Source organism: Lytechinus pictus, chromosome 14 (genome assembly GCF_037042905.1).
Source record: "Lytechinus pictus isolate F3 Inbred chromosome 14, Lp3.0, whole genome shotgun sequence".
NCBI classification, from domain to species: Eukaryota; Metazoa; Echinodermata; class Echinoidea; order Temnopleuroida; family Toxopneustidae; genus Lytechinus; species Lytechinus pictus.
Window position 1 is genome coordinate 10,585,347 of NC_087258.1, and position 22,578 is coordinate 10,607,924.

The window sequence follows — 22,578 nt, forward strand, 5'->3', positions numbered from 1 at the left end:
ACTACAACAAAACAGCTTCTAAACCGAATTGGCCTTTATAGTTTTCAACTCGCTGTCGGCTGTAATTAAACTGGAAAAAAAATATATGTACAGAATTTCAGCAGATGACGTAATGATAGAAACATTGGTTCACGTTCATGAACTACAATGTTGTCACGTGACAAATTCAGTACTTATCTTGTTTCACGGTCGACGAACACTTTTGTTCAAGTATGCCATGAATAAAAAAGGAATGATTTTTGCCCACACCACTCCCCTTATACATGCCCCTTTGGCGGTCTAAAACTTGGAAGTCAGGTGCAGATCCAAGATTTTCAAAAAGGGGGAGGGGGGCACATTTTCACGATGACAATTTGACAAGCAAAACAAACCAAAATAAAAAAAGGCTTCCACCTGAAATTGAAGATCATTTCATCCGCGAGAAACTTGACAAGCAAAAAGAAAAAAAGTCCTCACTTTCAAGCACTAGCGTACCTACGGGGGGGGGGGGGGGCAGGGGGGGCACTCTGTCCCCCCTGACGAGCCACAACCCATACAAAAGACATATACCTGCCCCCCCCCCTGACGAGCTTAAAAGACCCTTATTGCCCCCCCCCCTGACGAGCTTGAAGACCTTTATTGCCCCCCCCCTGATGAGCTTGAAGACCTTTTTTTTTTATTTTTTTTTTTGCTTGTCAATTTTTTTCTGGTACGATGACCTTCATTTTTTCATTGAAGACCTTGTTTTTTTTTATTTTTATTTTTTTTTTTGCTTGTCAATTTTTTTCTGGTACGATGACCTTCATTTTTTCATTGAAGACCTTTTTTTTTTTTTTTTTTTTTTTTTTTTTGCTTGTCAAATTTTTTGCGGCCGATTTTGCCCCCCCTGTGGAAAATCCTAGGTACGCCACTGCTTTCAAGGAGTACTCAAGTGTAAAGTCCTCACTTTACACTTGGGTAAAAACGGCATGTTAACATTCAAAATTTTGATAATGGCTCTCAAAAGGGGGCACAGCCGCCACTGTGGTAAATGACTGTCTGTTTAGCCTAGTTACATGTAGTTCGAACATACAACGAGCTTTGAATGTTTTTAAGATTTCATTATCAGTCGGTGGTGAAGCTCGGTAAGATAAACAGTGGATTGATCTGACTGCAAAGTGGAGGGCTCTCTCTCATTTTTTATAAGCAATCATCTTGTGGTCGTAGATTTTTTGTTTTCAATAAAAAAAAAATGGATACAATTCAAAAATTTGATTACATCGTTGTGGGATGCGGTGGTGTTGGAAGTGCCGCGGTATACTGGCTATCGAAGAGAGCTGGAAAACGTGAGTATTTTTTTATTGATAAATATCATGCTTTAATTCAGGATTGACCTCGAGTGTCTTAGGGCCTTTTCACACATGAATCTTGAATCATCATTATAATGATGATTGCTATTGTAATCGTGACTGTGATTAGCGTTCGTAATTCTAATCATGTTCTGGTTTGGTTTCAAACGTGCTAAATATTCGTCATTCGCCTTATTTTTCTCTGGAATCATTCAAATTACGCCTTTATTAACGTGTGAAAGGGCGGTTAGACACCACTTACTTGAAATAACGTAAATTCCTAAACCCGTAAGGTCGTTATTCATGATACTTAATGATGGACGATAATTACAATAAAATAACAAAATATGAAATTGACTCAGGGCCTTTTCACACGTGAATCTTGAATCATCATTGTAAACGTGACTGTGATTAGCCTTCGTGATTCTAATCATTTTCTAGTTTGGTTTCACACGTGCTAAATATTCGTCATAAGCCTTATTTTTCACTGGTTCAAATAAAGATATTTTAACCGTGTGAATGGGCGGAATATCTTGTATTATAAAAACATTTTTTTGGGAAGATCTTTATTTTGCGTTATCAATAATGATTTTTATTTTTTACGCATTATGAAAAGCGTGCACGAATTATAAATATGAATATCGTTTGTATACTGATATTCATCAAAAAAGATAATGGTAATGAGTCCTTTAAAATAAAAAAAGTTACTCATGCATGCCAGAAAAATAAAATGAGGTTATATGCATTAAAAATTTCAAAACTCATTGTAGCTTCTTAAGTTACAGTTAATCGAAATTCGTTTCTACTACTTTAAAGTCCATGATTGAACTGGGATCCGGTTTCATAAAATTCCTACGATCATGCGAGTCGATTTCTTTATATTTTGTGTCAAGGGGGGGGGGGGTGGCGACCCTCTAAAAATCGAAATTCTGGGGGAAAGGGGGTGACCCAATTACCAGTTTGGTAAACTTGCTATTATGCGCATTCCAGGGCCATGGAACAAGGGGTGATGGTTTAACTTTAACAAGGCAAATAAAGGGATGAAGGTGATTTTGGGCCAGTAAATATTTGATAAGCAAAGAAATTATGTTTTTTACTTCTGCTATTTCTTATACTTACCTGATTTCCAAGGGATGCTGCCTATGGTAAATATCTGCACACGCAGCACCCGTGGCAAATCTTGGGGGGTGTTTCAGCACCCCCGCTACCCAGAGCCATGGCCCACCCCCGCGCTCTATAGCAGGACTCATGCGGAATCAACGCTCCAATGGGAGTTATACCAAAATTTCAAAGTCTGATTGAAAGTCGTTGTGAAACGTTTACCAGAATGATGCACAGTATATGCCGACTAACTGTATATTGACTTTAAGTACAATAACTCGTACATCTGAGAGATTCCCTACCTGATACTGAGGTATACATAATCCCCTCAAATTTACATGCAGGATTCCAGTGGTCAAATCTTAACATCCCAAGACCAGGTATGACTATTCAGCAATATTTGATATGAACTTATTTTATGCCATTGTGCCATTGTTTTCATATCAATGGTTACAAAGTTGCAAAAAATGCATTCCCTCCCGTGGAATAATCTCCCCTTTCTCATCAATAAGTGGAGGTGCCGTGGTCGAGTGGTCTAAGGCGGGGTCTAAGGCTCCATGGCTATGCATGCATGGAAGTCCGGGGTTCGATTCCCGGGCCACGGCCGGTACCTTTGCTCTTTTATCCTGCATCCGAATGAATGGAATGCCTAACGCATTATTGGTAACTAGGTGCGCACTAGCTTGTTAAAAACAGAAGGTTTGTCCCTTTGTGTAGTGTAGGGTGGCATATGTGAAGCGGGGGGGGGGGGGGGGGGAGCGAATTCCCCCTTATGATTCGTCAAATAATAAAAAACAAAGGGAAACAGAGGATATAGGGGAAACGGAATAAAGACGTGCAGCTCCTCCATTATTATGTCATGTGATATATCCTCCAAAATGCCATTTTCTGAAAACAAAGTGATCTACTAATTTCTTGAGTATATATATATATTATCAGACACATCAACTCATATCCCATTCTATAGATAAAAAAATAATTATATTCATCATGTTCATAAAAAAAATGAATTTATGTATAATAGTCCTACAAGATATATGGGGGAACTGCTCGCATATGACATCGTAAGTGAAAAACTTGATTCTCTTATTTTTATGGATTTTCATCTAGCTTTGACCAATATTTTTTTTCCTGCTCTCATTAAAAAAAACCCGACTTATCGTCAGTGTGAATTTCCCCGTTCAAATTTTAAGAGGAGGGCTTGTAAATATAACTGGAGAAGTAAAATGGTCGTTTTATAAAGCCTGTGGTCCCTTCTGTAATAAACTCTTTCATCACCTTTAATATTATCATTTATGTGTGTTTTAATTGTTTGTTTATCTTGTTTGTTTAGTGGTTCTTGGATTGGAGCAGTTTAGGCTTGGGCATGGCAACGGCGGCTCACAAGATTGGACAAGGATTTTGTAAGAAACCATTTTTTATGGGCGGAAATCTCTCCTTAAAGGTAGGGGGACACACACACACATATATATATATATGTGTGTGAGGGTGTGTGTGTGTGTGTGTGTGTGTGTGGGTGTGTGTGTGTGTGTGTGTGTGTATATACATACATATATATATATATGTATGTATGTATGTATGTATATATTTATATATACAGTACATATTTCGAAGAGGGGAGGTATTCCTAACTAAAGATGAAAGGCCTCAATAAATAATGCGAACGCGAAGCGCTAGCCCAAGTATGTTGATATTTCAGAAATTGTGACCAGGAAATTGAACATTCTGAATATTTTTTGAGATCATGAACTAGATTCGAACCTACCTAAACCATTAATACGAGCGCGAAGCGCGAGCTGAAAGTTTTTGATTTTCCAACCTAAAAACTAGACATTCGTGACACTTTTTCAAATCATGAACAGGATAGGAATAACCTAAAGACTGGGACATTCGTAATAGTTTTTTGAATCATGAACAGAATATGAATTCAACTAAATAATAGCTGACAGCTCTAGGTAAAATATGGCCAGTCTTAAACCCCTATGCAATGAATTGTCGAAAAGCCCCCGCATGTACATAGATTAAATTAGAAGCGCATGTCACGGTTAGACATTTCATCATATCATTATGTCTTCATCGGCCTAACAATGCTATTTACGAATTCGTTGGAGGTGTACCGTGAACGCTTTTTAAAAATAAATCAAACGACAGATATTTTTTCATTCAATTTATCAGGAGCAAAATGAAACTGCACTATTCTCATTCATCATTTTATAACATTCCTTTTTGTCTGGCTGGTTTTTTTATTTCTAAAGTTTTGCCAGGTTTACCGACGCAAAAAGGAGGAAGAGTAGACATAAGAGAGGTGGAGAGAGAGAGAGGGTTAGGGGGCGGGGAAAAACATAGGGAACATAGCGGGGAAAGCTTAGACGTTGAAATTGTCACGAAAGATTGTGGTTAAATATTATGTCCTTATTTTTAATGTCGTCTGTACTATTCTTTTTGAATATTTGAATGACAATATTAAGCATGCGTTCCCAGGCTTGGAACTGAATATGTAACTGATTATAAAAATCAATAATAATCTTGTTTTGACTGGTAAACCAATTTGGGGTCGATCGAGGGGAACTGTCTGGTTCAGATTCTTTGCATAAAAGAAGACCCTGAACCTTTACCACTGCATCCAATATGATATAAACGGCTTGATGGTCATAACCCTTGGAAGCGGAAGTGCTGTTGGGTATTTTGTACACAATAAGCAGCACCCTCTTAGTAATTAGCTTGGTATGCTAAAATGTACAGATTTGATACAAATCTCTGTTATTTTTCAAACAGAAGAAAAAACATTGTTTATTATCTAATTGTTATTATTTTTGTTGTAATTCTTTTTCGGACCTAAAAGAACTTCATTTAGTTGAGATAATTTTTTGTGTCATTTTCCCCCTTAACCAAATCCCCTTTCATTTTGGAGTGAAAACTTTTTTTCTCGGCTTTTTAACAAACAAGCACCCCATATCTCTTTCATTTTTGCCTCTGCCATCTTTACCTTTGCCATTTTCAACTCCGCCATTTTTTAAACTGTTAGAAATGTTATACTTAAAAAAAAACAATTCCTGCAACAGATTCTGGAGAACACCTGTAATCTTACTGCACTGTGTAATCTTAAATGCATTTGTGTAAAATTACAGAAGATTTGTATTTTGTGCGCGTACCCTTACAAATTTATTGTAATAAATCTGTTTTCCCCTTTTTAAAAATCTGTTCTGTAAAATTGTAGAAAAATTGTGGAAAATTATTGGGTTTTTTCTGTAAAACATGTTTTTTAATTTTTCTGTAGAATCTACTGTTTTTTCTTATAGTATACCTCGGCCACTTTTACCCCTGCCATTATCACATCTTCCATTTTTACCTCTTGTCATTTATGCCTCTGCTCTTTTTACCTCTGCCATTTTTACTTCTGCTATTTTTACGTCTCCCATTTTTACCTCTGCCATTATTACCTCTGCCGTTTTTACCTCTGCCATTTTTAACTGGCACCTAAAAAATGAACAGGATTTGAATCTAAACAATTAATGAGGGCGCGAAGCGCGAGCTGAAAGTTTGAATTTCCAACCTAAAAACTGGACAATCGTAACACTTTTTCAAATCATGAACAGGATAAACATTTTACTAAACAATATTAGATTCGAACGCGAAGTGGGTGCTGAAGATATGTCATTTCCGGCCTAAAAATTTGTATTATTAGCATATTTAAAATCAAGGTTAGGGTAACTATCTCACTAAATTTTGATTAATGTGAGCGCAAAGCGTATCCTGATTCTTTTTTATTTTCCGACCAAAAAAGTCATCTTCTTTTCACCTTATAGCAATAAACAGAATAGTATCTGACTCAACCATAATTACTGATGCGAGCGTGAAGCGCGAAATGAATATTCAGATCTGAAAACTGGATCTTTCAAGCACTTTTGAAATAAAGAACAAGGAGTTTATTTCAATAAGCAATGCAAGCGCAAAGCGCGAGCTAGTCTGTTTTTTAAGATTTAAACCTACAAATAAGGAAAAAGATGGATATCTTCCCAAATGAATGATTTGATTTTATATATTTCGATCTAAAAAGTGAAAAAAATAAGCACGTTTTGAAATAAAGAGATGGCTGTGTATTAATGCAAAGCGCGAGCGATTTTTTTATTTTATATCATGACCTGAGTTTTTTTTCTCCAATTATTACCCTCCCCTTCCATCATTTAATGTTCTTCCTCGTCCTATCTTTCTTCTTATTTTTCTCCTCACCTTCATATTTTGTGCCGCCAATAGGGGACGGGCCCGCTTCGCCCCCTTGATCTACCTATGATCCGGGGCGGATCCACGATTTTCCAAAAGGGGGGGGGCAAATTTTTCGGAGGAAATTTTTGACAAGCCCCCAAAATCACAAATTAAGGACATTTCATACCCGAAAAGATTTTACAAGCAAAAAAAAAAAGGTCTGTTTTAAAGGCATTTTTACATTACAAATTTTGCTTCTCAAAGGGGGGGGGGGACACGTGCCTCCAGTGCCCCCCCCCCCCGCATCCGCTATGATGACCCATCCCACTGCAGGAATTTCGTGTATAAATGGAATATAAAAGTCTCGTTAATAGAGTATTTAAAAACAAATTTGGGGGATTAAATATAGTTCAAACTTATAGCGAAGGATTCATCATAACTCATGAAAACTATTCTTTTTACTGAGTACGCGAACAATGAAAATATTCTTATATTCCAAGTAAATGTGGAATAAAGGGAAAATGAATTGGTTTAACAAAGGTATGTTCTTACGGGGTATGGAACATTCTCGTCTACTATCTATGCACTAAATTTATTTATAAGTATCCAGAGGTGATTTTCTTGTTTCGTCATTTTTATTAGTTATGAAATTGACCATGGCCATCAATGTCATCACCCTTTGGCTGGCATATAGGGCTAGATGCGAGTTCGAGAATAGTCCGGCCGGTATGCCTTTTTTTCCTATCCAAGTTCTTAACAAAAGCTATCTGTTTATATATATTTCGAAATATGGTTTGCTTTAAAGCAAAACTCCCATCATTTGTTGTTTAAGAGATAATCATACACACAATGAAAAGTGTGTAAAATTGTGCCTTGTAATGTCAGTTACCGTGAAAATGCCCATGTGTATAATTTCGATTTTGAATTATGTATTTTTTCATAATAAAAGACCACAAATAGTAGGGGGACATTTGATATTATGTCCCCCCTTTCCAAAATGGTAGGGGGACGCGTCCCCCTATGTCCCCCTGGGATTTCCGCCCATGCTTAAGATCAGTCATAACTAATGATCTTCACCTTTAAGTTCATTGATAAATTAACCTCTTTGTATCATAACAATTCAAGGAACTTTCAAAAGCGGTTGTGCTTTTGTGTTACCTTTAATTTATCTGATTTTTTCCTGTGAGAAATCATTATGTTATTTCTATATTAGTGTTTGATACTATAGTGACAATAAAAACTCAGTTGGAAAGAAAATATCAGTCTGTTGATGGTTTATTCTCATAATATATACTATGACAAGCCATCTGTGTCATACATTCTTTTAACAGGCCTACTACATATAGAAATAAAATTTATTCAATAAAATGATGTTAAGAGTGCCGTTTTCTATTTTAACCTCATCCTATATATACAGACGAATGTCCTACAGCGCGCCAGAGTATATTCCCTTGGCGAGAGATAGCAAGGAAGGTTGGCTAGAAGCGGAGAGGGAGTCTGGTATGAAGCTAGTCTATACGACGGGTGGGCTTGACATCGCAATGAGGGGCACCCCTGGCCATAATTGCCTGGAGAAATTCGCTAAATCTATGGAGGACAAAAACGTCAAGTAACAATTTCCACTTTTTACCTAAACCAATCTTATAATATTTAAGGGCTGTCACCACTGGCTGGCATAGAGATGGAGGGGGATTGGGGCTATGCCCCCCCCCCCAAAAAAAAAAGTTTCACGACCATGCAAAAAGGAGAGAGGATAAAGCAAAGGAAATTGAAAGAGTGAAAATATGATACTGTTCTTTTAATATCATGCAAAAATTATTAAAGATTTGTAAAAAGGTAACATTTTGCCATACGCGAGTATGGTGGCTATAAACGTAAAGAACTGATAGCCCCGTATACTTCAATACGACTAGTTGGTTTCCATATTCATATCTTATCTCCAGTTAATCTTACACCCATTAATTGGTCTTATTAAAAAAAAATCATTTGATTGCGTTGAGTGATAATATTCTGGTGGGTGTTTCATAAAGCTGTTCGTAAGTTACGAGCGACTTTAAGAACGACTGGTGATCCTTTCGCCAGTGAACGTTTTTGTGTATACCATTTACCACAAGAAAGGATCACCAGTCGGTCTTAAAGTCGCTCTTAACTTATACGAACAGCTTTATAAAACACCCACGTGCTCTTATAGTACCTTTTGTTGTGTCATTTTTAGTATTGTTTTGTATCGTGTTTGACAATAAATTTGAACCTATAAAAGGTATGAAGTATATAAATCTAATCTACACATTGATGAATATTTTATTTGATATGTTTAAATCAGTTTCGAATCCCATTTATCTGATTAAAAAAAAAACAGATTCGAGAGGTACGAAGGCAAAAGTATCAAAAACAAGTTCCCCCAGTTTGCAGCTACTTCCAAATGGATCTCCTTATTTCAGAAAGACGCGGGAATTATTGATGCTGCCTTGGCGAATGCAGTTCACATTCAGCTAGCCCGAAGACAAGGCGCAACCATTATTGAAAACGCTGCTGTTGTGTGCTTATCTAGGGATGGCGATCTAACGAAGGTTTTTTAGATACAGATTATGGAGAAAATTATTTTGTTGTAATGATGAAGACAAAATTTCCAAAATAGTTGACCTAACCAACGTGTCAGAAATTCCGGGTCTAATTGACCCACAGAAACCGGGTCCGTTAGTGCCTCATTCCGTTCAGGGTCAAAATGACCCGGAATAAGATCCTATGTGAGCATTTCTAGGTCAGATCTGACTCCTTTTTTTTTCACATCGGACCTTATTCAGGCGATTTTTTATTTACCCTGAACGTAATGTTCTACCCACGCCCCAAAATTCCGGTCATCATGACGCGGGATTGTTATTTATGGGAAATTAAATTGACTTTTGTGCCTATTGTTCATTTTCTTATCACATTTCAACAATATAAGCCCGTATCAAAGCTGATGGAACTTAGTCAAATTGGATTAAGTTAGACAAATTTATATTTTATTTTTGATTTTGATCACTCACTAAGTTAACATCTTCATAAGATTACAGAATCCAAAGCTGTGTTCGATCTACCTTATTAACAAATTTATATCATTTTCCCCATTCAAATAGCGTAATTGAAACAATCACAAATAAAAACGTAACAATATCATTCTGATCAGGAGCGGCGGAGCGAATGTGAAAGTGGGAGGGGGGCACAGGCCAAAAAAGGGCACCTTTTCTTTAAAAAAGGGGCACTTAAAACAAAGAAAAAATGACTTACCTCCAGTGGCGCAGTGAGCCAAAAAATTTGAGGGCGCTAGATATATCGTATAAGAAATCTATAAGAAGTTGTGAGCAAGCGAGCAACAATTTTGACATTTTTATAACGGAAATCCTATTTTTTGATAGATTTTGACATAATATTCAAAGAATATTGCCACATTCCACCCTTCTCTCTTTCCTTTTCTGTTTTTTTCTTGGTCGTGGGGGGGGGGGGGGGCAAGAGTCCCAAAGTCTCCCATCTGTACGCCACTGGTATACCCCACTCACATGACACATGAATCTTATTCTTACAAGTATAGTAACATATAAAATTGATAATATTCTCTTGTTTTAAAGTGGCACTCATTAACACATAAAACGGGCCCTTCTCGTGTTTTTGCCTGCAAATTGCACTCTTCTCTAAATTAAAAAAGAGACTTAATTTTCAGATTCATATTAGAGCGAAGTGGCAAGGTTTGACATCTACTCGCCTTTTGCCTGTTAACAGGCTAACAGGTTTTTCTCTCTAAAGAAAACTGGAAGAGATTGTAAAACATGACCAGACCATAGCGCCGTGTATGCGAGGGGGCAAAAGGACCTAATTCATTTAATTCTTATTAAATTACAGTCATAATATAAGAGTAACACGAAACCTATGCCTTCTTTGTAAGCTCTTCTCTCCTTTCTCTTCCCTTCTCTCCCTCCTTTTCTCCCGTTTTCTCATCTCATTTTCACTTCCTGAAAAATCACTAGGGGTGGCCATCGCATGCAACCCCCCTGCCGCGCCGCCCCTTTATATGACGTATTTTTACAAATTTGTTGTTTGAATATCACTTTTCTAGGTGTGCACAACTCAAGGTGACTTCTTCTGTAAGAAGGTGATAGTCACTTCGGGAGCTTGGACCAATGATGTGATCTCATCGCTAGGGATGAAACTCCCTATAACAGTCACGCAAGAACAGGTTACATACTTCGCCACACCGCACATGAAAGAGTTCACAAAAGACAGGTCGGTGGTCATGGTGGAATAAGTCAATCTACATTACAAATAAAAAAATATATATAATTATAATTCTTATTTTTATCCATGGTTGCCAATACAGCTCTTATGCATGTATGAACCGTTCTCTGAGCGGGCCCTGCGTAAAACTACACAGTAAAAAAAATAGCACGCTGTTTAAGCCTGTCACACTAACAACAAGTTGTAATTGTTTAAACTTTTTAAGCAAGTTGTTTAAAAAGTTTAAACAGTTGTTTAAAAAGTTTAAGCAGTTGTGTAAAAAGTTAAAATAGAAGTTGTTAGAGTGACGGGCTTAAACAACGTGCTTGAAATTTTAAACAGCGTTTTTACAGTGTAGTGATATGTTATTACCCTTCTCCATTCTATTTTTTTAGAATTCGCGAGTGAGCGAGTGAAAGTTTTACCTTTTTAAAGTGATAATATAATTTTGGGATATACGTTGACATGATATTTAAAAAATTATATGTCCGTGGTCATGGTCTATAGTGTTCTGACTCTTGTCTTTCAAACAGAGGGTCATGGGTTCGAATCCTAGCCAGGGCGTGCTTTTCGGCCTTCGGCAAGGAATATGTCCACAATATGCTGCACTCAACCCAGGTGAGGTGAATAGGTACGCAGCAGGATTAATTTCTTAAATGCACTGAGCGCCGTTGAAAAAGTGGTAGCTCGAGCTTTGAAGCCGGGGGAAATAAAAGTTGCGCTTTATATCCACCGGCAAATACGCGCTTTATAAGTCTAGCTACTATCATTATTTCAAACCTTTTCCCTTTCCTTTTCCCATTTTTTTTAAAAACTTGGTCATGGAACTTTCGGAGGGGACAATCGGAGGGTCCACTGTCCCCTCAAAAAACGCCTGTCTATTATACACAGTAAAAAAAATTATACAACGCTGTTTACTATATGAACCTTACAGTAATTGATTAAAAAGTTTAAACAAGTGTTAAAATCTTAAGCAACAAAGTTTAATTTTCAATATCTAATCTTCAATAAATTAAACATGATTGTTTAAACGGTTAAACAAATACTGTAAGGTTCATATAGTAAACAGCGTTGTATAAAAATTAAACAGCGTTTTTACTGTGTACGCCAGCGCAAACCTTAGCACGTATTAAATAGAGAAACGTGAATCCCCTAGAAAACTCACAATATCTTGACAATGGGTCACAGCGTTTGAGAATACCTACTTACATAATAAAGCACAAAGCTTGCGTCACATTTATTTTTCATTTCATTTCATTTATCTCACCTTCATGTGTAAAAACAAATATTTACAAAGTGTACAATGAAATAAAACATGGATACATAAGGTATGGGTCCCTTAAGCAGCACAACGCTTATCAACAGGGGCCCAAACAAAATTGATAAAAATATGTTTAAATTAAGACAAAAGTATAAGATACAATTGGATCCATGGTATGACAATAGGTCCATGGTATGACGAATCGAAGCAGATGAAACAGATAACCAGGTAAATAAAATAATGGTGATGATAAAGACGGACACTATTACATAACACCATTTATCTGTAGAACGCTCAGACGCTCGGCTCCGACTCTGGTATGATGCACTGATGAATTTTTCCACAGACGTAGGATTCTAGCTGAGAGAGTGGGCATGGGGGCAAGTGACTCCCAAAAGTTACATGACCAAGACAAAAAAGTGATGTTATGAAAAGGAAAGAAAAGGGGAAAAATCAATGTATATTACAAATACTAGGTTTTCATTTTTAAAATTTAAACATTTTCAATTGCTTCGCTCGCTCGCAAATTTTCTCCTCAAACTTTTGGCCCATCAGATTATCATTTTTTGTTATCGAATTTACTTGATTTGGGGCTTTTCCTGTATATGTCACGATCACATGCCATGCCTAAGATACAATAATTTCATGACGTTATGTACATATTTTTTTTTCGTTTGCTAGATTTCTTCAAAAAAAAAAAATCGAAAACTTAACACCCACATTAATCCATTATCTCATTGAACCATTTTTCCCCGTTTGGTGGAGCTGCCTAAAATCGATAAGAATATTCTGTTTTAGTCAATCTTTTTACATCATGAATATATGAGTGATTTGATTTTTTTTCATTATATGTCACTTTAAATTAGGGTGGTGCACACTTTGGTTGGAATTTTGTGAAAATTTGCAATTATTTTTCTTTCTCAACTTTTAAAGAGGTAGGCAATTATAAAGAAAGAACCGGTAGCTTTTATGGTGTGAGTTTTTTTAGAAGATGCTGTGTGTTATTCACGAGAAATAAATTACTCTCGAAAAAATAAAGACTGATTCTGACTCGTCGGTTGGCCCTTCTTACAAAGGGTTGTGATTAACCCGATCAACAACAACTTTATATGAATGGCCAGCAACGTAAACAGCTGAAATTCAAATTTGTTCAAAATATTTTCTAGATATTATGATGTATATTCATACATTTACCATTCTCTTGAAGATTCAGAGTGATTATCTTTATGAAAGAGACGTTTACGAAAGAGATTGTGCAAATTTCTTTTAGAAAAAAAAACCTATGGTATGGATAGATTTCCATACAGTTGAGATTGATTGGCTCAATCGTAAATCTTTGTAAGACGGGGGCCTTAGTGTGGAGCGTCGTGGCCCAGTGGATTAGTCTCCGGACTTTGAAACAGAGGGTCGTGGGTTCAAATCCCAGCCATGGCGTAATTTCCTTCAGCAAGGAATTCATCCACAGTGTGCTGCACTTGACCCAGGTGAGGTAAATGGGTACCGACAGGGAGTAATTCCTCAAATAGCTGTGTGCACCTGAATAGGACTGGTAGCCTATATAGCTTAGCCGGGTAATAATAATAGCAAGGCCCGCTGGGAGAACAGTTTTCGGAACTGAAGTGGCTACCCAGGGTAAATATACCATTATTATTGTTATTATTATTATTATTATTAGCTGTTTTCACTCTCTCTTTATGAAGGTTTCCAGTAGTCTTTCTCCACACCGGTTATCCGGCTGCTCCCTATTTCTTACCGATCCACGGCAACACAGGATTCAAGACAGGGCTCGACCTGGGAGGACGCATCGTCACTCCTCAGACAAGGACTTTCGTCCCAGATGAGAGGAGGAGGAGGAAAGAGAGGAGATATGTGGCAGAGCTTTGTCCGAAGGTGATGGTAAACTCTGTGATATCCTATGATGACGGTGCTGGTGAGGATGACGATGGTAATGCTGATGATTAGGCCGGTGATTAGGATGATGATGATGGTGGTGGTGATGATGGTGATGATGGTGATGATGGTGATGATGATGATGATGATTATGATAAAGATGTTGATGTTGGTGGTGATAGTGAGGATGACGAGGGTAATGCTGATGATTAGGATGATCATGATGATGACGACAACGATGATGATGATGATGATAATGATGATGATGATGATGATGGTGATGATGATTGTGATGGTGAAGATACATGATGATAACGCTGATGATTAAGATGAAAATGATGATGGAAATGATAATGATGATTAGGATAACAATGGCGATGATGTTGACGATGGTGACAATGTTAATGGCGATGATGATAATAGTGATGACGACGAGGATGAAGCTGATGACGATGATAATGATGATTACAATGATGTTGACTACGATGATGATAATGGTGGTAACCAAGTCGATTTCCCTTAATATTTCTCATAAAAGTCTTTTTTTTTTTTTTTACAATGCTTGATTATGTATAGGCCCTCGGTCCTACCCTTTATACCAAAACGTGTTTGTACGCCCTAACGCCCGATCGGCATTACATCATGGACACGTGTGAGGTGGCTGGATACAGTGACGTCATTGTATTCGTTGGAGCTGCACATGCGTACAAGTAAGTCAGGCTTCTTTAAAGCCCACCCCCCCCCCCTCTTCCAAAAAAATGTATAGAAATAAAGAGATGAAATGAAGAAGGATATAAAGCTAAACGTGGTGAGATAGTGTGTATGTGACTTTATGATGCAGATCTGATTGTATGAGAGGACATTTTTATGTTTTATTGATAATGTTATTATGATTAATATTTTCGTTATTTTTCTTTATTGTTTCTCTTTTTTTGACATAACAGTAATTATGTGATGCAACGGACCCCAGGGGTCCGTTGCAGAAAGAGTTGCGTTTGAACGCAAGTCAAAAAATCAATCGCAAGTCCCAACTGCGCGCTGTTGATTGGTTGAAAATCAAGTTACGCATGATATTTAGAGTTGCGATTGATTGCAACTCTTTCTGCAACGGGCCCCTGTTCTGTTTGTAATCATGAAAATGAATAAAACAAACAAATAATAAAAACTTGAGAGGAAGGTGAAGACAATTATGATCACAGAGTGTGAAAAATAGATTAAGAAAAGGACGCAGGAGGCGGGCAAAAAGCGATGGCTCACACCAGAATGCCAGAAAAATACATCACCTTATAGGACAAGTCCATCCCCAACAAAAAGTTAATTTGTATAAAAAGAGAAAAATCCAACAAGCATACCGCTAACAATTTCATCAAAGCGGATGTATAATATGAAAGTTATGACATTTTTAAGTTTCGCTTAATTTCACATTAGTTATATGCACATATACCGTCTAATAACCAGTTGGTCCAATCGCCATTTAGTCCAAATACCATTTGGTCTAATTGGATTAAGTGTTAAATTGTGCGAAATGAATGAAAATGAATGAAAATGAAATGGATATTTTACCAACTGGTTATGAGAAGAAATGGTCATAGACGAAATGGTGATTACACGAAGTGATGATTGGACCGAATGGTTAATGGACCAAATGGTTGTTAGACGAAATGTTGATGGACGGAATGGCACAAGACTAAATGAAAGTAGACCATGTGGTGAGTGGACGAGTTGGCAGTGGACGAATTGGCAATTTCAATTTACCCTCCAAAACACAATATTAAAAATCTATTAGTATTCACCAGGGGCGGATCCAGGATTTTCCAAAAGGGGGGCAAATTTTTCGGAGGAAAATTTTGACAAGCCAAAAAAAAGGTTTTCAACCACAAATAAAGGATATTTCGTACCCGTAAAAGTGACAAGCAAAAAAAAAAATAAAGGCTTACCTCTGTTTTAATGGCATTTTTACATTACAAATTTCAATTTTGCTTCTCAAAAGAGGGAGGCATGTGCTCCCTGTACCCCCCCCCCCCCTGGATCCGCGCCTGGTATTCACATTGAACAGAAAACCATACACAATTTCGAAATCTTTATTTTACTTAATTTTCTTGACTTAGAATGGCTCCTGTCCTTGGTAAGATTCTGAGCCAAATGGCCATCGACGGAAGTACTCCCTATGACATCAGTTCGTTTAGCTTGAGGAGACAGGCGATCACCGACCGTGATTACACACCCTGCTTTCAATTAGACACGGCGGTGGTCGAAGACGACGTCGTCCCCTCATCCCTCTGAGCAATGAGCTAAAACCACGTAAAGGAGATCGACCATTTGAAGACATGACAGATAAGAAAGAGGATGGTATGCAATTTTCAAAAGGATCTGCGCACATGTCAGGATTACTTGAATATTGAATATCCGCAACCGACGATTTAAATCATAATCTTCTGCCCCTTTTTGCCTTCTCTTCACCCTGTTTTCGAGGTATATACGTTCGTTATTTGTTATACCGAAGGTTTGTTATCCAATTCACGATTCTGAATGTACGCTATTCCGTGTACGTTATTCCAAAACACATGAATGATAATATGCCATAGGCATTGTGCTCGTTACTGAATCCGCAAAAGGCGGAGTTTGTTTATAATTCGAACATTGGTGGCATTATTCCGAATATTTGTTTTTCCGAACGTTCGTTTATCCGTACATAAAATAGGGTTTAAACTATTTTTGAAGGTTCTATATAATCCCACAATGAAATAAGGTTCGTTAATCCATAAAATTTTACTACGAAAATAGCTGATGAATCTTAAGTAGAGGATATACTTTATATTCGAGCTCTCGAATATTCGGAACTTAATGTCAGCTTCGGATTAACAAACCTTCGGAATATTTCGTTTTGGGTAATAAATCTTCGTAATAACGAAACTTCGTACTAATTTACCTTCGAAATATCGAACCTGAAGTCGATTATTCGAACCTATTGATTGACGAACTAGCTGGGACCGTTTCAGAAATCTCACAAAGGACGTACTCTTAGGGGTAATCTACGCTGGATTGCGGGGCATCCCCTTTCCTACTCTTAGCTAGGATGGGATTTGGTAAACTAAGAAATGAGTTAGGGCCCCGGGAATAGGGCAGGAGAGAATAGGAAAGAAAACTGACAAGGGCTGAGGAGGGTGGAAATTAAGAGAGAGAGAGAGAAGAAAAGAGAGACGGGTGTTATATCCATGGTTTAATTATTTTCAAAAACACCAATACACATACTGCGGCCAATGGCTGAAATGTATGCGTTTACAACAGGTTCACAAATAATAAAAAAAGTATAAAAAAGCCAAACAAACAAACAAAGATTCACAACATGATTGTAATACATCCGGTAAGATTGTAAAAAAATATCGTAAATATGAGTAGGACGACATGCTTGTACATGTATATAGGACCGAAGTATCTTTTAAATGTTGAGTGTTGAGTGTAGAAAACAACACAACAATGATGGTGAATTGTAATTTAAGTAATTTGAAACTGAACTGATGGAGGGCAATTATGTCGTTAAATATTACAAGAATTCACTTTTAAACAAACATTGACAATAGAGGGAGAGAGGGATGGTGAGTTAGAGTGTGTGTGGGGTGCATGTGTGGGTTTGTGCTCGAGTGTGAGAGGGGGGCAGGGTGGAGACGACATGCAGAGCAAGAAATAACAAAGCAACTGGTATAGTAACCATGATAATTCGAGCTTTTGAAAGGAATAGCTGATCAAACTGATATTTAGATATAAAAGATTTTCGTAATGATTTTGGTTGCTCATATCAGATGCGATCGAACGATTTAGACCCCCTCTTGGTGTAAGCCTATCTGTATAAAAAACGGAGAGGGAATATTCTTTTCAAGCAACTTGAAGTTAATTTAGAAATTCGAATTTTGGTTCCAACCGTAAAATTGATGATGAAAATATACCCGTAAATATCAAAGGACAAGTCCACCCAACAAAAAAGTTGATTTAAATAAAAAGAGAAAAATCAAACAAGCATAACACTGAAAATTTCATCAAAATCGGATGTAAAATAAGAAAGTTATGACATTTCAAAGTTTTTTCGCTTAATTTCACAAAACAGTTATATGCAATCCTGGTCAGTATGCAAATGAGGAGACTGATGACGTCATCCACTCACTATTTCTTTTGTATTTTGTTATATGAAATATTCTAATTTTCTCCTCATTGTCAAGTGAAACAACGTTTAATTCCTCCTGAACATGTGGAATTAGCATTGTTCAATACTATATGGTTAAGTCAAGTTGGTCCTTATTGTCAAATCTGTAAAAAATGAAATAATGTATAATTCAAACAATAAAAAATAAAAGAAATAGTGAGTGCGGAACATCATCAACTATCTCATTTGCATGTCACTGAGTTGTGCATATCATTATATTTTGTGAAAATAAGCGAAACTCTAAAATGTCATAACTTTCTTATTTTACATTTTTGATGAAATTTTCAGTGCTATGCTTGTTTGATTTTTCTCTTTTTATTCAAATCAAATTTTTGCTGGGGTGGACTTGTCCTTTAATGATACAATGTCAAATTGCAATATCAGTAAAATTTTCATTGCTTGTCATATGCATCTAATAATATTATTCTAATATGTTTATTTGTCTTCATATACGTTATATATGAACTATTTGACAAACTTCCTTTTCTGTCATGTATATAATATATTCAAAAAGTTTATTTTCTGGATCTGTTTCTCAAACAAAGTATATAATGAATTTGTATTTCGTTCTTTTCAAAATGAATAAATTCAAATTTGAATGACAAAAATGATTTCTTCTGGCTCATTGTGTAACTACAGTTTTCTGTCTGCCCATTAATTCAAGCAGGGGGAGGGGGGGGGGGGTCAGAAAAACGTAATTAAAACGACCGAAACCCAGTGGCGTAGCTAGGATTTTTCCTGGGGGCACTGGGGTTCCTTGCTTTTTCAGGGGGGGGGGCAACATTTTTTTTTTCTGTGTGTATATATACTATGTCACAAGGGCAGATCCGACTGGGGGTGGGGCCCGAAATTATCTTCACCTGAATTTTCCCCGATCAGTCACTTCTTAGCTTTATTCTTATAAAACAACATAAATATGAAATAATCTCATAAGCCCTATATCAAAAGTGCGAGCGCGAAGCGCTAGTGATCTTTTATTTTATCTTTCATTTATTTTGTTCTGAAAATTGAACATTCTGGGCACTGTTTGTGATCCTGAACAAGATGCGTATGTAAATAGATAATTACTGCAAACGCGAAGCGCGAGCAGACATTTTTAATGAATGTTCTAGCATGATCAGAAACAGACTTGTTAAGGACTGTTTCTAGCTACCCACGAATACGGTACATATTTCAATAATGGGAGCGTGAAGCGCGAGCTAAAACTTTTTGACATTTCGACCTAAACAATGGACATTCTAAGCACTTTTTGTAATCATAAATGGGATAGGTATGTAACTAAACAATTGATGCGAGCGCGAAGCGCGAGCGGAAGAAAATTGAGATTTTAGACCTAAAAGCGGGACAATCTATTCATATTTTGTAAATTATGAATAGGATATGGTTAATTGGGTATCATTGATAATGGGAGTATGAAGCGCGAGCAGATACATTGTAATTATTGAAATTCTGATCTGAAACTGGATAAGCATATTTAAAATAAAGAACATGCAGGCTATCTCAATAAACATGCGTGCGCATGTTTTAGATTTAGACCTAGAATCTTGGTATTCTGAATACATTTTTATAATCATGAGGATCAATAATGCAAGCGCGAGCTGTAAACATTTGATATTACGATCTAAAAGGGTCAATTAAACAAAAAACTATTTCAAGTACTGTGTAGGAAAATTGTGAAGTGGATGTGGATCACACTTAATGAATGATGCGAGCGCGAAGCGCGATCTGTTATTTTTTGTTATTATTTAACAAAGGACCGGGTCGTTCTAAGAACATTTTGTCATCTTATGAAAATGGTGACTATCTTCCTACTATTCCTAAGCTTGTCGATATTCCATTCTGAAAAGACCCAATTTAGTTATCAGGAATTCATGAAAATGTTATTTTCCTATTCCTATTCCTCCTATTTTCCTGATCTAATATGCGTTATGACAGCGTGGAAGTTGTTGTTTTAAGGCTTGAAAACTAGAAATTTTAAGCATTTTGTAATTATGAATACGCATTACATTGGTTAATACATTTTTAACAATTAATGCGAGCGCAAATCGCGAGCTGAATATTTTTTAATAAAATGTAATAAAAAGGCCTGGGGTTTTTGTTTGCTTATATAGAATTGAAAGAGTACTCACCAATCGAATGCGAGCGCGCAGCGCTAACTTATAGGCCTACGTTTTGTACAGTCACATCTGAAAATGGATATTTTGAGAACTTTATGGAGTACACGAAGACAATAGGAACTTGGCAAATCAAATAATGCGACCACGCAGCGTGAGCTTAAACTGTTGATATGTAGACCATATTAACCGATATTTTACAGAGTGCAATAAATTTGTAAATGGAAAAAAATAATGAAAGCTCGAGATGAAATATGTTTTGTATATTGACTTCAAAACTTGATATTTTAAGCTCCATATCAGCCTATTGAGCAAGATATGAATCTCATCGAACAGGAAATTCGAGCGCGAAGCGCGAGCGAAAATTTTATTTAGTAACATGAAAATTTTTTTGTTTTGCAAGTCTTCCCACAATATTATTTTATTCACTCGCCTTCCTCCTCCTATTTTCCTCTTTTTTTTCCTTCAGTCTTTCCCCTTCTTTTTCTTTTTTCTTTTCTTTTCTTTTCTTCCTTCTCTTTTTTTTTTGGCCCGCCAGGGGGGGGGCACCTGGGGGGGCACACCAAATCTCGGGGGGGGGCACGTGCCCCCCCCAGGCCCCCCCCCCCCCCCCGTAGCTACGCCACTGCCGAAACCTGATGTTGGTCTATAGCTGCATGGGCGATTAAATCGAATCAGTTTGGGTGTATTTTTTTCTATGCTATCTGGGGGAACTTATTCACGGACTTATCTCGTTGCACATAAGTAATTTTATTATTTTTAATTCGAATTCACAAAGTTTAATACGAACTACTGCATTTACAAGCGGTCAAAAATCCAGCACATTGCCATCCTGAAATGGGTGGGCCATAGGCCAACTCCAGGATGAAAATATTATGATTTAAACAGATAAAACCGGGAGATAAAATAAAATCAGACAAAAGAAATAATGAAAAAATCCTCAAAATCGCAGGACTAAAAAAAAGGTAATGAAATTTTCAAGTCATGTACTTTTCGGCGAAACAGTTATATGCATGTCTTCATGAATATGCAATGAGGAAGATGTCATATCCTCACTCTTTTTAAATGAAATTATATTTATTCCACTTGTCAATCAAGAATGAAAAGTGGATTAGCAACTGATTGAATATGCAAGATAATCAATCGTTGTTGCAACTTAGTTGGTTACAAGGCAGGCATGCCATACACACATGTATGAAAATATGAAATATTTATTACCTCATGTAATAAACTAAGAAAAGTGAAAGTGGGGATGTGACATCATCAGCCCACCTGATGAATATTCATGGAGCTTGCATTCCACTGTTTTCATTAACTCGTGCTGAACTTTAAAATTCAACAACTTTGTTTTATTTATCCAATTGTTGTGATATTTTAAGCATTTTGCTTGGTTAACTTTACTCTAAATATTCATTTTTAACCCGGAGTATCCTTTTGAAGGGGGCGTCTCTAATAATGTGGAGCAATCAGGGGCGGTGATCCTTGGAGGTTGGGTGTACGATGCTCCCCCCACACACACACACACCACCCTTTTGAAACCCTAAAAAGTTTGCCTTGTTTACCCAAGAAAAATTCTTCTTACCAACGTGTGAAATGCGCATTTCATCTCAGAAGGACCCGTTTTATGTGCTATAACGAGTGCCAATTCACGTAGTAAATACGTTGCGATTACAATTTTAATTCAACACAACTGGAAATTTTATTATTAAGTTTATGTGATATTATGTTATTTAGCAATACAAGGAGTGGATGATCGCAAAATACTGAAGTAAAATTCAGTGTATGTTTTCGAGGAGTGCAAAGTGTATCTACATGTATCTCTGAGCACTATTATCACTTTTGTTTGATCCACATAGATGGCCCTGAGAATCGGGGGCACTGAAGCACCCCGAATTGCCCTTGGGAGTGCTGCGTGTGTTATTTTCCATAGGCAGCACCCCCTGGAAATCTGATAGGTATTTTTAATCATATATGTATGTTCTTTTAAAAGAATGAAGCTAAGAAGTATATATTTATATATATATTTGTGGGGGTGCCCTTGCGTGTGTGTTTCTATATAGAATATAGCAATGGAAAAATTAATTGTGCCCCCCACCTTTGAGGAGACATTTCAGCCCATGTCAGCACCCCCACTGAAAAAGAAATCGTTCCCAGGGCCCTGTCCATAATTGTAAGTACGTTATAGTTGGGTGTCTATTTTACTTCAATATAGAGAAAGAGAGTGAAAAAAGAGAGCGAAATAAGAGAAGGAGT

General features: G+C 36.9%; 1 protein-coding gene across 1 annotated transcript; it reads left to right on the top strand.

Annotated features, from left to right (window-relative positions):
- Nucleotides 1-1,018: 1,018 nt before the first annotated feature.
- On the top strand, nt 1,019-18,814 carry LOC129276263 (monomeric sarcosine oxidase-like). Its single transcript, XM_064109379.1, has 8 exons — nt 1,019-1,304; nt 3,742-3,811; nt 8,029-8,220; nt 8,971-9,181; nt 10,705-10,871; nt 13,824-14,013; nt 14,590-14,723; nt 16,122-18,814. The coding sequence occupies exons 1-8, from the start codon at nt 1,211-1,213 to the stop codon at nt 16,294-16,296; spliced, it is 1,233 nt and encodes a 410-aa protein (XP_063965449.1). The 5' UTR covers nt 1,019-1,210; the 3' UTR covers nt 16,297-18,814.
- Nucleotides 18,815-22,578: the final 3,764 nt, after the last annotated feature.

Bases quoted from the DNA above. Each gene is read 5' to 3' on its own strand.
- LOC129276263 (XM_064109379.1), top strand. From the start codon at position 1,211: ATGGATACAATTCAAAAATTTGATTACATCGTTGTGGGATGCGGTGGT. The intron at 3,812-8,028 runs GTAAGAAACCAT...CTATATATACAG, and splicing joins CAAGATTGGACAAGGATTTT to ACGAATGTCCTACAGCGCGC. The intron at 8,221-8,970 runs GTAACAATTTCC...AAAAAAAAACAG, and splicing joins ATGGAGGACAAAAACGTCAA to ATTCGAGAGGTACGAAGGCA.